We start from the raw sequence: 17,544 nt of genomic DNA on the forward strand, positions 1-17,544 counted from the left end.
GGCAGGACAGGGCCAGCTGTTATTGTTGGACCTGATGGACGAAGCTCCCTCGTCCTGGTGTATCTCAAGGTTCAAATTGAGAAATAACCGTGTCCCTGGCTTATGCCTAACATATAATGTACATGCCCTCATGCACGCACCTAGAAAGAGAAATTCATTCTCAAATTTCAGCTGCTGAGATCATTTTTAGAGGAATCTCTGTGGCGAGATGGGAAGAGAAAGCAGTCGTGGTTCTTGCTGGTTTACTCACTGCGAGTTGAGACAAATCCACCATGTCTTGGTCACACACACCACAGCCTCGCTCGTAGGTCCAGGCATTCGGGACGTAGTTGGCCAAGTAATTCAAATAGATCTGAAAAAATAGAAGGAATTTGTTTTAGAAGATTAAAGAGGAAACACAGCAAAAACTCAATAGTCATCTACTTTAAAAAGAAAAAAATTTCTAAGTGAAAGTAATTTAATTCATACTTTCCAGAGAGCTGATTTGAATATGATATTTTTCAGCAACTTTTAGTGCAACATTTTTAATTGTTACTTTTTATTTCTATTTTTCTATGTTTTACTTTTATTTTTTTTCTATTTTTTTATTTGGGGAAAAAAATAAGATGAACTAAAAAAATCTCTAAATGAGCTAACTGTATTTCTTGGTGGAAGTATTTTATTTATTTATTTATTTATTTATTTATTTATTTATTTATGCAAATGTTTTTTTCATTATAACAAATTATTTATTAAATTGTAGAGCATTTTATCATATTTTATGCTGATTTTTACCACAGATAATTGGGTTTTAGGCACATCACTTTGTGCCTAAGAACATCCCTTTCCCATGACAAAATTACAGGCTTCCACAGCTTAATTATTCATTTAATATATATTGCTTCAAAAACATCCATATAGCAAAAGAAAGGCCTCGTGTGAACCTTAACTGTATATACATTCATGGTGGTTAGGATGCAGATTTACAGTTCTCGTAGGAAGTGATACATCCACCCTTTCTCAGGGTTTTTCTCAGGTCACACCAAAGGACAGCAGACCAAAATGGTTTCTCCTGTCAAATTTATATTGACAAACTGGCCTATAATCATTGCTGCTTTTTCCAGTGCAGCCGTAACCTTTAACATAAGGAAAAGCGTGGATTTACGGCGTATCGACGCGGCGGATTTAGCCAGCCAGGGAAGGGAAGTCAGGGTGAGCTAATGAGCCTTAAATACATCTGAGGTACCTCCCTATAAAGAGGCTGGAATTCCAGTGGCAAGATTTGCCAGTGGCTTCACTATGTTTGGGTCTCGACTACTGTGTTCAAGTTTAGAGCCAAAGCCTATCTCTGTCTGGAACATTTAAGCATATAAAAAAAAAACCTGGATGATGTGCCAAGACATAATTATAGCAGAATTAAAGGGTGACGGTAGACGCAAGGAAAGCAGCATTCGTATCATTTTAAACAGACAGAGACAGTGCAAGAGAGGAAGAGAGGGAAACAAGAAAGAGATGAGAGGAGTGACAGTCACTGAAGCATTTATTTTAGGCTTTTTATGCTGCTCTGTGGCAGAAACAGCAGTAGTTTAAGCTCATGTGTGATCAGGTTGGATGCTGATCCAGTACAGGCCGACAAGCTTACACTACCGTGCTGATTTTCATCACTAGACGCCAGGATTGTAAAACTAAAAAAGGGGGAATCCTCCGTCCAGTCCAACGACTCTAAAGCCAATGACAGATGGCCTACACATGCAACTCTTTTCAGGATCTGCATCCAGTTAAGCTTGTTAATGTTGCAGGCAATCCTGGATTATGCTTGCATCAATTACAGATCAACATGGCCGTATTAGCGACTGGATTATTATTATGATCTTGGGTTCACTGAGGTCAACAGGGTAAAAGGGAAACTGGGAGGCTCTCAATGTTTAGAAATAGAGAGAAGACATAAACCAGACAGCTGTCTTCACTCTGCAGTAATAACTCACGGCTGCTGCTTCTTCTTCTTAACAGCCTCACTTACATTTATAGGCATTGTATGAACTCTCATTTACACAGCAGTAAAAGATCAACTGTCCCTAAGGGAAACCTGCAGAGCCCGGAGGCCTGCCTTGGACTGCACGTCCACTTAAAGGAATAATCTGGCAGAAAATCAAATTTACACAAGTTCCAACTTATCCCAAATGTAGTTTATCAGCAAGTGTCTGAGGTTTGCTTCTTCGGCTACGAGGCCAATGCGGCCAAAAATTAATGAAAGCCACTATCTCAAAACTTGAAGATTTCATGCCTAAATTATCACATGCTTGTCTCAAACCATGATGAACATGTTAAGTAATCTCACTGTCCAACATACTGTCAGCCATGAACATGGACAAATCTATGAATATGGACAAAACTACAGTCAAACTTCAGGTTTCAAGAAGGCTGTGACTACTGGTTTTAGCTATGCTACACACGTTTTGTCCATTTTTATAGATGAGTATGTTATCTATAAACTTGGAACACCTTGGATGATGGACTACATTTGGGGTAAACTGTGAACAGAGATGGTGGCTCAAGTCAATGGCTTGGATTTGAGGTGCACATAAGTCACATTAATGGACTCGTGCCTTGACTTGGACTTTCACTTTGACCCTTAACTGATTCGTGACACAACACTAAAGACTCAACACTAAAGACGTCAGGTTTAATATGACTTCAAGTAACAAGGCTTTCCTTACAGATAAACCTTCATTTTGATGGACAGAATGAGGCACTACATGCAGTACATGCAGTGTGTTAAATAAAGAGGCAAAATATCTTGAAATTAGCATGTAGTCAGCATGTATGCTCGCTAGCGCGGTAGCTAAATTTCACTGAAATTGTCAACTTGCTTAAGTTGTATTAAGTTACAGATCATATTCCTTTAAAACTTAATAAACCTTCGGCTTAGCTATTATATTACTTGCTATACAAGCTACAGACTGACCAGTGATTTCAAGCTGTTTTGTCTTTTTTTTCTTTAAACTTTAAACACACATTTACTCTGTGTAGCGCTTCAGTTCTGTGCCTTAAATTGAAGGTTTTTCTATAATGAAAGGCTTGTTATTTGAAGCTGTGTCAACAGGTATAGGTTATGATAGGTATTTACTTTTGTACAAAGCAATGTTAGCAGCTAAAAGCAAGACTAAACTAAATATCTTTACTAAAGACTTGTGACTTTACTTGAACTCGCACCCCAGAGACTCGAGACTTGACTCAGACCTGTGAAGTTCATTTGATTTTGTCCCAAATTATTCCTTTACCTTCATAAGAACCAGCCTCCCTAAATAAGGGGGTGTGGAGGTTCATCCTTTGGCCAACAATGATTAGTCATTAAGAGCAATACAGACAGATGTTTAAGGGGTTGGAGAAGATGACTCAACACCGTGCAAGGTTTGTTTAAGCTATCATGGAAACAGCAGGCTAGTGTCTCGGGAAGAAAAGCTAAGGTTGGTCTGGGGGAGGAGGTTACTCTATCGTCCAGACATCCTACCCCAACTGTTTTCCTGGACAACTCCGGGGTCCGACATGAGAGCTAGGCAGTAAGCCTGCATTCTTGGCCCAGGCCCTCGCCCTCCAGTAAACTATCAGCTGGATTCTCTGGCAGCTCAAAGGCCCTCACTTCATTCGGAGTCTGTCAAAATCATACGCCCCCAGATTTGGCTGGGGATATTTTAATAGTGGAATCATATAAATCTGCGCCGCACGTCATGAAGACTGCAGAGTGTTTGGGAAAAGACTTCACGCATGACTGATGTGCACAGGAAATGGGTCAGTTGTTTTGGTTAGCGTCTGCTTTTTACACCCACAATGTGCTCTTTGACCTAAGAAGGAAGGCAGCCACTTACTTTGGTGTTTATGTTGCCATGGATGATCACGGGAAGACTGTCGTAGACGGTGTTTCTGACTCGAACGCGATCAGTGCCGAACTTCATCAAGACTTCGTCTGCAAGTAAACGAAACAGTGGACTTACAGTCTAGTTCTATTCTTTACAGTCCAGCCATCCAAGAAGTGGTCAACTTCCACATGAAAACAGTCCTTCTCAGCAATTACTTTGAAAGGTGATCTGACAATGTTATGACCGCATGCACCACACTGTTGTAGTCAGTTAAAGCCTAAAACAATAACTTGAAAATAACTTTTTAAGATATGGGCACTGTAGTACAGTACATCAAGGCACACTCTCCACTCTATTTACAAACAATTTAGATCATTTTAGGCATTTTCTTGAATTCACTCACCCACTGCTCCATTTAGATTCTGGAAAATCTGGCACTTGTGGTCCAGAGTCATATTAAGGCTCTCCTAAAACACACATGGACAAAAGATGAAGCCAAAGCTTGAACAGCGTGACCACGTGACCCTTATCCTCAGGCGACCAGCAGAGCCGTGTATTTTTAGCCTGTTTGTTTGTTTTCCGAGAGTGTGATGTGTTTTCGTGCGTTTTATAACAACATGTGGTTAAGTTACAAGCATGGCTTACAGTGCCGGCTCTCAGAGTAGCTGTGGACTTTCAGAGTCCACCACTGTACACTCACCCTCTGCAGGGGGTCCAAGTAGATCTTGGTATAGAAGAGCTGGTCGTCGTCGTTGTCGTGCAGGTTCCACTGCTTCACCAGCTTGTTTATGTATGGGGCGTGGCCGATAAAGCCTGCAAACAACATCACAGCCTCTTTATGGTGTGTACTCCATAAAGGAAAGTTTAGGATTTAAAAGAGCTGGAGTTATAGAGTGGCCAGACGCAGCGGTTCCTATATGTCAATTATGGCAGCTGTGGAAATGCCTCAGTCTCAGGGTGAACCCTGGCGCTGGCCCAAAAGCCTCCCCGTAGTGTGATTTCTCATGGACAGCGCTGAGAAAATGAGCAACAAGTGCTGGAAGGCACCGCAAAGTACACACTTTAATAAAGAACCCTTGAAGAACTATGTTTTTAAGTAAGGTGGAGCTGGAATTGAAGGTCCTGAGACTCGTTCAGCTCCCAACTGCATTTCTTTTACTCACAGACTTCCCCTCCACTCTCCCGAATTAATGCATCATACAAATATAGCTTGAGTGCTCACTGAATGAGGTACAGTAAAACAGAATACAGGCAGATTACTATCCTAGCAGTTTGCACTACACTTAGCTTACCACCAGCCCACTCTGCTATCGGGTAAGAAGAGCTAACATTAGTTAATGGTAGCTCGCACTTACTCTAGATTCAAGAAATGGTGGTTTACTGAAATCATTTGAAATTGCCATGCACAGATGGCTCAGATCCAGCTTTTGAACATTATATTTTGAATGGATATATAACATAAAGGTACGTAGCATGTGAATATCTATTAACTCTGAGAGTAGCTCTTCGCCATTGGGTTGTGACAAAAACTCAATGAGTCTCAAGACATAGCACTGCCTGAAGTCTACAGTGTTGTAGAATCCCTCCATTAAGTTAGCCCTGGGGATTTGAGGATGGTAGAAAAGGAATTGGAATTTTCAAGGTAGTGGTACGTATTTCCCAGAGAAATTAGTGTCAATCAAATACGACCTGGGCTGACGATGGGGCCCACGCCAAGTACTTTAACTTAAAAAATTGTTATCTATCAATTGTTAAATATTATTAAGATTAAAAACTATTTTCCTTCCTTCGCGTTCATCTCTGGAGTCTTTCTGGTGGAACTCTGTTTTCAATTCTGAGCAAATCAGTATGTCTTCTTGTGCAATTCAATGTGCACAAGAAGACATACTGATATTGAACACTAGCCTTGGTATTACTTGGTGGTGAACTGAAAAATAAGTCAAGTAGTACTCATTCCTATTCTGCACTCTCCATAGCGACCCATGTGCTTTTTTCCATTCTCCGCATCTTCCTGAAGAACACCGACCACAACTGAAAATTGCAGGGTTTGGCTATGTTGTTGGTCAGTGTGCAGTTTAGGATCCATCATTACGATGGCCTCAATCTCCATGCATATAGTCTGTAGGATGAGTGTTGCGCATGAGAAGCAGAATGAACAGAGAAAGAGAGAAAGAAAAAAACGGATTCTGGACCCTCACTTAGACCATCTACGGACTCAAAATGTTCCTCTAAATGGGCCGTTGAACTCTGCTTCAGAAATAGACTTTTGGAAGTATTAGTAGGCATTCCTGATGTTTAGGTAAGCCACTGAATAAACAGAGCCATAATTCTGACAGGCATGCCCTTTAATCTGTATAAACATACATATTCGACAATATTCACATTTCATTCTGGAACGGATGAAGATAGAGAGGAGCCATGTATATTCGGAGAGGTTATAAATGGGGATATATTGAGGCTTTTCCTTGTCATATTCCCTGTCATTCTCATATCCATGTTAACCCTTAAATCCTTGGCTGTTTCACCTCAGGTTGACACATATATCCAGCATAAACTGATCTACACACTGGCAGCACAGCCTAAAATTGTCAAAATGTTTCACATCTGCTGGTTTTCAATAAACGAACATAGCCCAGTATTAAACAGGCATGCTAACAGTGGTTTGTAGAGACACACAGCAGTTCTGGTTTCACAAGCTCTAATGTTCCATCCTCTGAGAGGATCAGAGACACAGATTTAAACAATCACAGCAAGCGTAACCACAGCATTTCTAGGTTTAGAGCCCACCTGACTTGAATGAGGGAAAAAATGCAGGATCTTACAAATACAGAAACAATTGTTTACAAAGGTTTAAATAGCTCCAGTCAAAACACATGTTTAGTTGATTTTCTAAATGAAAATAAGTTAACACATCCTGAATAGAGAGCACGTTTTAAAATGGCATTTTTCTGTAAATTTTACAGCACAATTTCTGTTTAGTTGCTGAAATTTAACATATTGAAAAAAAGGCTAAAAAATAAAATATTTAGAAAAAGTACTGTGCAGGCCACATTATGTTTGTTTTTTTTTCCCCAAAAAATGTTAAACTCAGCAAATAAACCGTAATTCGGTAGTAAAAGTACAGAACCGTACTCCATAGAGCATGTACTGATTTTATTTTCACTCAGAAAATCAATGCTTTCTGACCAGAGGCACCCAAACTTTGCACACAATTGTATGTTTGTACTCACAAATCCCATGTATATAAAGCAGAATGCACGGAACCATAGTAAACATGCTCTATGTAAGAATGTGGTTTTGACAATCAACCAGTTCAGCAGACTGCCAACAGAATGACAAGCTAATCCAGTTCAGAGTTAAGGCCTTTACACACCAAGCACAATTAATTAATTGGTTTTATTCAGACATCAATAAATAAATTGAAATATGTGTATAATTGATGACATCTTGTGCGTTAAGTGTGATTTTTCAGATGCAGATGGTGGAGGCAACATTATTTCAATCACTATCCGGTTAGTTTTTGCACACTTGTACACAGGCGACATGAACTCACCCAGCCAATCACTGTTGTCTTTGCTGATGGATGACGGGTCAGACGTGTCCCAGCAATTACGTATTTTTGATAGACGTTAAAAGAATAAGCCTTCTGCTTTGTTGTGGGTGGTGCTAGCATCTCCAAAAGCAGCTCAAATTGGGCTACGGACCTCTCCACACTACTTTTACTTAAATGGAAAGGAGTCTGTCTAAAGTCACCGTCGCCCATTTCATGAAGGATATTTTTATGCACTTGAAGACACAGTTTTGTTCGTTCACTTTGTGAAATACACAGCAAAATTATTGCCCTTTAATTCTTATTTTGTATCACATTCTGAGTATAACAGCCTTTAGGCTTCCAGTATAAATGTTTACAGAATAGTTGACTGTAACATACAAAATAAAAAAATTGGTTGTCCATTAAGAGCTTCAAACAAATGTGTAGTATTAAACCTGTTATCTTGATGCTAACTTAACATGGGAAAAGGAACTGGGGCACTAGCAGAAGTAAGCATCATCGTAGCCATGGAAAATCAAATCGGCACCATCGGAACAAATAAACAGTAATTGGGTATTAAAATACAGAAGTGTGTTCTCTGCAGAGGACGTGTTCACTTATTCTCACTTGGAAAATCAATGAAACGTAATTTGACCAGGGGCACCCAAACTTTCATACAGCTGTGCAGTATTAAACCTGTTAGCTTGACATGGGAAAAGTCATTGGGGCACTAGCAGAAGTAAGCATTATCATAGCCAGCGAAAAAGCAAATCGGTGCTGTCGGAACAAAACTCTGTATCTCCATTTTTGTCGATTTAATTTTTTGACATAGTTTGAAAACGCCAGCTGTCACGTACATTGTGTCAACATTGCATGATGAATGGACAAATAAAAACAATCCAAAATGATTTGAGAATGTTAACTTCTTACATGAACCTACATTGAAAGTTTTTTTTTTTTTTCCATTCTCCTGTAAAGTTACTTTTCTGGAGATAGGAGGTTTTGCTCTGACAGCAAAAACATACATATTTGATTATATTTTCATATTTTGTTTGCCATTTAATTAGAAAAAAAGGGGGAAGGTGAGGTTAATGACTTGCTAGCAAATAGGGGAATCCACTGGTTAAATATGGGATTTGGTGAAGAACCCTAGGAGAGTGGGGTGCAGCTTACTGCAAAAAACAAACTGCTGGTGTAAAGAAAAGACAGAGTAAGTAAGCCCATCCCTGTGCAGAGAGTCAGTCATGACATCTGTATGTAAGCACAGACAAACTGACTGTGGGATTTATTCTATTGTGGTCTTCAGATAACAGAAAGAAACAATAAAAACTAAAGGCCTTTGCGCGCATGAGGAAATAATTCAAGCACCACAGCAATTGCTTAATTAAACTGGCCGCCAACTATGCAAAACATTATTTTAGATGTGGTGACATTAATTTTTCTTTACTACTGAGTAATAAAGTGAAGACCGCTACACAGAGAGCTGCCGCAGGAGCCTTAAGCGCAGATGGAAGGGCATCATGACATGTGGGTTCAATACATTTTTTCCCCTCTCATAACAGGATGACCTTTTTCCTTAACAGCATAACACCTGTACGCTGTAATGGTTAAGTCAAAAAGAGAGCTGACCCCCCTCCACACACACAAACACACGGCCTCCAGTTTTCACTCCTGGCCTGAGAAACCTACGGGTCAATTATGCTTTATGTGGCCTTACTGACTCTAGTCCAAAAGCAATACAACTTTTGCCACTGCATTCTGGCAGATCGCTGCAGGGACACAATCAACCCTCAATTCCAACAAGGTCCAGCGTATCGAACAGGAAGCCCAAAACAAATAAAGGCCCTCGCTTTAATTCCACGGATTTGTCCAGACCGGACAGGAGGTGGACCCACAAAACGGCTGCACAAGACTCACCGACCGCCGCAGTCTAAGCAGTAATTCCGCTGTTCAAAATAGCAGACGGGATAAACATGGTGATTTCAGAGCAGCTATGACCACAGCCTGATGAGCGCGGAGGCCCTGATGGAACTGCTCTTTAGTTTGCCACTAAAAGTCTCAGTAATCTCTCGCAATATCAGAGGGATGTTGTCATTTTATAGTAATTTCCTGCTCGTAGCTCATTGAAACAAATGAAATTCTGTTGAAAGTGCAGATTCTAAACTTTCAATCGATACCAAATTTGTGTTTGTAAGTAGAAGATGAGATATTTTATTAAGAAAAGAATTCAATGAGAAGTTACTGCCGTGCATATAGTCTTATTTAGTGGAAAGAAAAAAAAAATCCTCTACATTATTTGCCAGAATTTTTACAGAATTTAAATAGAGTGTGGTTAACTGCATTACTCGCTATGTAATGAAGAGTGTAATCATATTTGATTGGTAATTTTGGCTGAATCTGAAATCAAATTTCAGAACATACTGAGCCAAAAAATGAAAAAAAGACAAATAAAAACTTTGCATAAAAAAATACTACAATTATTACAGTATGTGCCATGAAATCCTTGACAACAGAGAATGTCTGATCATCCTTTGCATTTCATTCTATTACATTTAGTTATGGTCATCAATTCAGGCCCCCCTGGTTGATTTTCTAAGAGAAAATAAGTTACACATCCTCTACAGAGAACACACTTCTGCACATTTTATTGCACAAACACTGTTTACTTGCTGAATTTAACATACTGAAAGAAAACACATAAAAAAGAGTTATGGCACATTTTATATTTTATATTTTTATTTAAATATGTTAAACTATTAAATAAATAGAAATTGTGCACTAAATGTTGTAGGAAAATATCATATTTAAGTTTGTTCCCTAAAGAACATCAGCAAAACATGTAGTTTGGGGGGTATTTTAAGTCCTGCATTTTAAATTTGGCAATGACATTTTTTTCTCCATCTTTTCAAAAATGATGGCTACAAATGATGTTGGTTCTCTGCTTCTGTTGTTTTGCTGTATTCTGTGTATCTTACAGGATGTCATGTTTTCAAGTGGTATCAAACATGTAGTGGAGATGATCATGATTTCACTGTTGATCTGCTGCCACTCAAACTGTTTGAACATGTCTGTGATGACCAGCCCAGCAAAGCAAAGGGAAAAACAGTCCCTATTTCCCATTTTCATTACTATTACGTTTATTTATAAAGTCTTAGATACTGACAGGTCACTGTAGGCCTATTTAATCTTCTTTTTTAGTTGAAATTCTTTGGCCTTTTTCATTTTCTGTTAAAGGTTTAAAGTGCAATCTTTGAACATTTCCTGCAAACTTTTTTCAGTGGCTGGAATTTCAGTGCATCCCTGATACTCATAGTTAAGCTTCTAAGGATTAGCGGCAGAATGATTGAGATGAGGAAAGGAGGGATGGAGATAAAAGTGAAAAGCAGAGAGGCAGAGGTTGGCAAGAAATCAGGCTTGGGCAAAGTAAAGCGCTCTTTCTCTCTCTCCCTCTCTCTCTCTCTCTCTCTCTCTCTCTCTCTCTCTCTCTCTCTCTCTCTCCTCTCGCTCTCTCTCCATGTTTTCATTTCTCTTTCCTCTCTTTCACTTTGCTTCTCTTATCTATCTTGCCTCTCTCTTCCTTTGCCACTCTCTCTCCTCTCGTTGCCTTTCTCTCCTCGTTCTCCCCTCATCGCTCCTCTTTCTTTTTCATGTTCTCCTCTCTTTGCCTCTCTCTCTTACTTTCTTTCTCTTCTCTCATTGCCTATTTTTCTCTCTCTCCCCAGCTCTCTGAGCCTCTCCCTCTCTTCATCTAGCTTCGCCACTCTCTCTTTCTTTCTCTACATCTCTCTCTCTCTCTCTCTCTCTCTCTCTCTTCATTGCTCTTTGCCTCTCTCTCTTTCTCTCTCTCTTTCTCAAACACATACTCACTCTCTCAGATGAATACGCTATTCACTCAGTGCCCTGACATGAATGGAGCAGTATGCCTGGTGTCTCTCAGGAAATACCACAGGGTGACTGGCCACTGGCCGGCAGTTTACAGAGAAAACATTTTCTTTCTCTTATTGTATTCAAGAATGCAGATAATGGAACTCAAAACAGTGTTTTGGTGTGTTCAATATAATCACATCGCCTATATTACTCTGCCCAACCCTGCAGATGCACACAGCTGCACTGGGCACGTAAAGCTAAAATAGCTGCTGGCCGTGACCCTGTGGGCTGAGAGGCATTCCCCTGATATGTTACATTAAAACACGACCTCCCACATTGCAGTGTGTATACATGAGCGAATGTTAGAGTGAAGGGTTGGCTTTGCCAAAGAAAATATGCGCACTATAAATCATTGCTTCTATTAGGGCCACTACTGACTGATCACGTAACAGTTCATCACGACAAACACGGTGATGTGTCATTACAAGCAGCGTCCCTGTGGGGAGAATCCACCACCAAAACAGAGTGCTTTATTCCTCCCATATGACAGAAGAATCCATGAACATCACTACAGGCCAGAAAAATAATAAATCCTATTTCTCATGATCCCCCTGTTTCCAAGTGAACCCATCACCCACCTCCAGAGTTGAGGAAGCGCTTCCCGCTGCGGACGTAGGGGTACTTCTCTGACAGCCGTGAATCTGGCCAAATCACACCCTCTGCAGCAAACAACACCTTATGATTGGCCTGCTGGAACTTCCTCAGGAGCTCCTCCGGCGCTCCCGCAAAGATAAGATCATAACTAAAAGGGGAAATAAAAGAGAGAGGAAAGAGCAGAAAGAGAGGAAGAGGGATGAAACATATTAGCAAAATCGTGCCTGTCAGCAATCAGCCATGTCAACATACACTAAGTTGTCAGTGTACACAGTTTATTAGAAACACCTACCTTGTACTTCGACTTATTGTACATTTTATCAGAAACACCTACCACAGAAGTGCACTTTGTAGGGTTACAACTGAAGAGTTTTATTCCAAAATGCGATATGACCATAAGTATATCAAAGCTGGCGCATAGGGAAAATACATTTTTATTTCTCTAATAAAGGTAGTATTAATTATAACATAACATTGATACTTATTTTATGGAACAAACCCCTTCAAGTACTGACTGTAATCCATAATCTGTTGCTGCACAATTTGTCAGTCACTCTCTACCCTGACAATCACTGTAAGTGGACCACCATAGGACCGCTACTGACCAGATAAGGGCCCAGACACACCAATCCTCTGAGGAGGAACTAGCACCAAGCTGCTCTGCGGTGGTCTTGTGGGGGTCCTGACTATTGAAAAACAGGCTAAAAGGGGGCTAACAAAGTATGCAGTGAAACAGTTGGACTACAGTCTGTAATTGTAAAACTACAAAGTGAAACTATATGGTAAGTGAAGCTGATACAATGGACAATGGAGTATAGGTAAAAGAGGTGGTTTTAATATTATGGCTAGTGTGTGTTTCATATCGTCCTGTCCTACATATTTACTGTATTGTATTTAGTGTTGGGCTCTGAGCTGAGTTGGGCCTTTGAGTACTGTTATATGTAAGGGAGACAATTTTAAAAGCATTTTAAAATAGAGCAAAATACAAGAAAAGCTGCACATCTCTGCTACAAATGAAAACATAAACCTACTGTTATTGAACAGTTAAGCCAAAAGTGGCATGACTAGCATGACTCAATAGGTGAGGTTAACTCTAACAAGCTGAGGGGCTATTTGTACTGACAGACCCTCGATTAATTGGTCCAAAAATTTAACACTGAGTTCATATGGGGGATATGGATCAATTTTGTGATTTATACATGATGTTCAGTAATCAAAAAATACACACAAAACAGTTAAAACAGTTTTTTTAGTGGATCTTGAGAAATATCTGTCTGATTGCTGTGAAAACTGGCACATGATGTTGCTATGGGAACATGAGAAGATGACCCAGAGCACATTTTACCTGAAACTGTTTAACTGTATAAAATATATACCCCATTTTACCCAGCATTAGTACGTACTGTATGGTCACTTGCTTTGTGTGGTCCAGTAAACGCTGGCTCTGAAGGAACATTATTTCATTTCATTGTATACATGCATATGGATGGGATGACTACTGTATAGGCTGTGTCCATCTTGCTATAGCTGCATTGTTGATTCTGTTGCTTTATGATGATCTGAGCTGCAAGTGTGATTTTCCCTTGGAAGAATAATAGGGATGAATGACTGAATGACTGACTGACCGACTGACTGAATGAATGACTGACTGCATGAATGAATGAATGAATGAATGAATGAAACAACATCCACATTCCCACTGGACGGCACCTGCTAACACTGGTGCATGACGTGGAGCAGAACTTGTGGGAGAACGCATGGATATGCCTGTCAGGGCTAAAACGCTTTTCAAAAGTGTTAAAGGCTCACATTACAGGCATTATTAATGCCCCCGATGAGATGTTTCACCATAATTGTCCAAGTGGAAGTGAACTACAGTCGGGAAGCAAAACTTACACACATCTGGCCTGCACCTGTCCACACAAATGCACATCTGTCCCTGTGTCATACCCCACCGTTCAGCCAAAGAAAACATGACAGCAGCTCCAGAGGTCCAGAGGATGATCAACTCAGCTCTCAGTCTCTCAGAAAATCATCAGACTTGAGATGTTACTGCAAACCACCCAGCGCTGCACTATCTAGTAGACACCCATGCATCTCAACAGCACTTCAGAGGAGCAGACTAAGGAGAAGTAAATGCTGCGTACTATAATCGCTCTGAATAATTTGATTCTGCACCAGCCTAGTGAGTAATGCTTGGGTATAAACTTTCCTCTGAACTCGAAGCCCTTAAATAGACCTGGAATCTAACTTTGATTCCAGTTCTGTGAATTCGTAATTAGCAGTCTCGAAACTTCAGAGTTCTATAATGAGAACTTTCCACGTATGAAGGAAAGGTGTTTGAATACATCAACTTTAGGTAAACAAAAACAATGCAAGCTGCAGGGGATGAAAAACGCTGAAAACACTGGGTCTGTTCTGCACTGTGATCATGATAATTAACATGGGTTTCTATTACACAGGGCCAGAACTGCAAGGCATCTCTACGTGCTCATTATAAATGGACATGCCATAATTTCACTTGAGTAATGGCTATAAATGAAAGCCCACTTATTCTAACTGATTAAGTTAACCAAACAAAAACGCCAACATTTAGAAGAAGGTGCTATTTCAGTAGAGGTGAGTATAACTGCTGTGGATCTTTTTTAAATGTGTTGCTTATTCCCCTGTTATTTTGAGGAATGTCAGTAAGAGCTGTATCAGGATTTCTCTTGCCAAGCCAGTCCAAAAAGAAGACAGGCCTTTGTGCTGTTGTGTAAGATGATTCAGTGTTCTTTACAGCCATTTTCTATACTTAATTAAAAAAATACATTCCACATTCCTGCCAAATATATAAAGTTCTTGGCCAAGCACAATTTAGCCACATATTAGTCCTAATCATAAAGTAACAGATCAAATGTTGGCCAAGTTTGTTCACGGGACATCTAGTTCACAAAGCAAAGAAAAGCAACGACCCTCCTTTGACCCAAAAGGGCTTAATAAGAATGGACATGGGAAGTGGACCAGCCATTCTACTGTACAGTACATCCGTTGTGTGGGAATGCAGGCCTTGGCACAAGAGCCTTCAACGTGTGAGTCTGAATAAATTCTCTGTCGGAGCCTTTTCCTTTTTGGCCAGTAATAGTGTATCCTTAATTTCCCCTTAACTTTAACGCTAAATAATAATCTTGATACTAGAAGTGGGCAAAAGTTTAAATTGGTCAAATTGTTTCGGTCACTTAAATATCACTTTTTCTTCTGATGTCAGAGCACGATTTCTATTTATTTGAGTTTAACGTATTGACATAAAATCTAAAATGTGCCAGAACTTTTGCATAAACCATATTTTGTTTTATTTCGCCCCCCAATATGTTAAATACATTAAAATGTGCTGAAGTGTGTTCTTCGTAGAGAATTCGTTAACTTATTTTCACTTAGAAAACCAACAAAATTAAATCAAGCAAGCATGCCCAAACTTTTAAATAAGGCTGTATCGGTATGTCGGCTGAAATTCTTCTTACTAATTTTTTCATTACCTTTATGCTGGTATGGTCCAAATAAATGCAGATAACACAACATAGAGTGCAAAACACGCCTATGTCCTCACCTTCAATATTGCTGCAGTCTGAGATAAGTAAGTTTGGTGTGTTGTTGAAAGCACAGACAACATCATGCAATGAATTAAAGGGGGAAAAGAGACTGAAAGGAACAGCCAGTCTCTTGGGGTTAGCTGTTAGCCATTAGCCATTAGCCTTGCATGGACATGAGCCTGCTTGTAATATTTACTTGTAATAGTTACTAAGTTTCAGCAGCATCTGATGCTTGTAGACGAAAACTTGAGTGTAAGAGATACATATAAGAGACATTCACCACTAATAGTAACAGGACACTGTTACATTACTGAACAAAATCTGTCATGACAACTCATGTGACATCTGCCATGACAGTTTATGGTATTATGCCAATGTTATGTAGCAAATAAAATGTTACCAAAGTTTAGTTCCATTAAGTCTAAATGAGTAGACGTTTATCAGCAAACTCACTGTACCACATTCCACACTTTGTTCTATATCTGCTAAGTGATGCTACGTGATGCTGTGTGACACTGCATAGTGCATCCAGAGAGCAGCGGCCTTTGGTGTCTCCTTATTAAACCTCACCTGTCCACAAAGAGGACCACTAAATCCTCTTGGCCAGCCAGATCCTCCATGGCGTTCTTGAGTAGTCGGACCTTCTGACCTCCACCAATGGTGCGTCCCACATCTCCTCCTTTCCATTCTTCACCCATCCCCAACACCTGAAACAGACGAGAGCATATGATGAGTCTAGATCTTCCTGTGTCAAAATGCTATACTATATATGAGTAGGCCAAAAACAAACTGCAATCACCGACATGATTTCAATCTAATCAGAATCTCATTTCTGAACAGATCAGAATCATCTCATTTCAAACTTTCATGCATTGTTTGTCATCGTAAATCCTCTTTGTCTTCTGACAGAAGTAGCATGAGATCTATTCAGACCTATTCCTTAAATGCTGCCACATGACGGGGGGCCTGTTTAGCATATCCATATCATTCATATCATAGAATTTGATTGTAAACACCAAACCAAAGATTATAACACAGTGGTGGTCCCATCTAGCCTCAATAAAAGTCTAGGAATGATAAACTACTGACCATTTCTTTACAACCTTTGGAGTATATTTTACATACAAATTCAATAGAGACCCAACCAGTACGAACATTTTGAGGCCGATACAGTTTTAAGGGGTTGAAAAATTAAAGTAATCAATAATATCAACTGGTTTAATTTTACACTTATCTTACAATTCAATGTTATGTGCCAATAGTGTAAATTAAATACGACCAATATCATTATGTAGACTATGATAACCACATGTGAATAGTGTAATATGACCATCTGTTCTAAATGGTCACATTTCTTAAACTCAAATAAACAGCATTTAAGTCTCTAGTAATTACCACTTCTTCTTGCTTTTTAATTAGCTCTCTTAGATTTTTTTGTGTTATTATTATTATCATGCTAAAATTTATGTTTGAACACATTTTCTTCATTTTCTTCATAATTTTATTTTATTTTTATTTTTTTTTCGTGTGGTTTTCCGCCCAGTTCAGCCTATATATTAGACTCATATTGGGTTATCCAGTGGCACAACTGTAAGGTTTCTGGTTATGCTGGTTAGGCTCTAGAATTAAATTTCCACTGGAGCATGACGCAGAACCTTTTTTTTTTTCACTTTTTATTTATGATTCTCCCATTCACCACTGACAAATCCAGACATCTCCACAACACCAAAGGCTCCAAGAATTAAGACTAAGATGAGGTCAGTGTGTGAGGTGAAATGAGGTCTGTTAACTGGTGAGGAATGAACATTTGGAGGCTGAGTCTTACTTTCACAGTGTAGTTGAAGTATTTCGCTGACTGCATGAAGCGGAGAAAGCCATCAGTCTCTTGTGTGGCCACAGTCAGGACAAGCAGCTTTTCTAGTGGAAGAGAGCAAAAGAAGACAGTCAATTTCAGAGTACTACGACAGTTTTAAAGCAGTCATAGAGTACAATGTAGAGCATGTCAGTTTTTAGTGTTTGGTATGTTGGTGGCTCTTAACCCAAGCTTGACTTAGAGCAGTTAGCATGCTTTCTTATTAGTCTTGCC

At 39.6% G+C, this 17,544-nt stretch overlaps 1 protein-coding gene across 2 annotated transcripts in view; it reads right to left on the reverse strand.

Annotated features, from left to right (window-relative positions):
- Positions 1-17,544, reverse strand: part of plod2 (procollagen-lysine, 2-oxoglutarate 5-dioxygenase 2) — a 61,086-nt gene that overhangs the window by 23,000 nt on the left and 20,542 nt on the right. For both annotated transcript variants that reach the window (XM_036582186.1, XM_036582175.1), the window contains exons 2-8: positions 17,284-17,375; positions 16,029-16,165; positions 11,874-12,037; positions 4,537-4,649; positions 4,240-4,303; positions 3,846-3,943; positions 251-352 (exon numbers count right to left, since the gene is read on the reverse strand). In XM_036582186.1, coding sequence (XP_036438079.1) covers positions 251-352; positions 3,846-3,943; positions 4,240-4,303; positions 4,537-4,649; positions 11,874-12,037; positions 16,029-16,165; positions 17,284-17,375 — 770 coding nt within the window. The remainder of the gene's footprint in view (positions 1-250; positions 353-3,845; positions 3,944-4,239; positions 4,304-4,536; positions 4,650-11,873; positions 12,038-16,028; positions 16,166-17,283; positions 17,376-17,544) is intronic.

This window comes from Colossoma macropomum, unplaced genomic scaffold, assembly GCF_904425465.1.
Source record: "Colossoma macropomum unplaced genomic scaffold, Colossoma_macropomum, whole genome shotgun sequence".
NCBI lineage: Eukaryota > Metazoa > Chordata > Actinopteri > Characiformes > Serrasalmidae > Colossoma > Colossoma macropomum.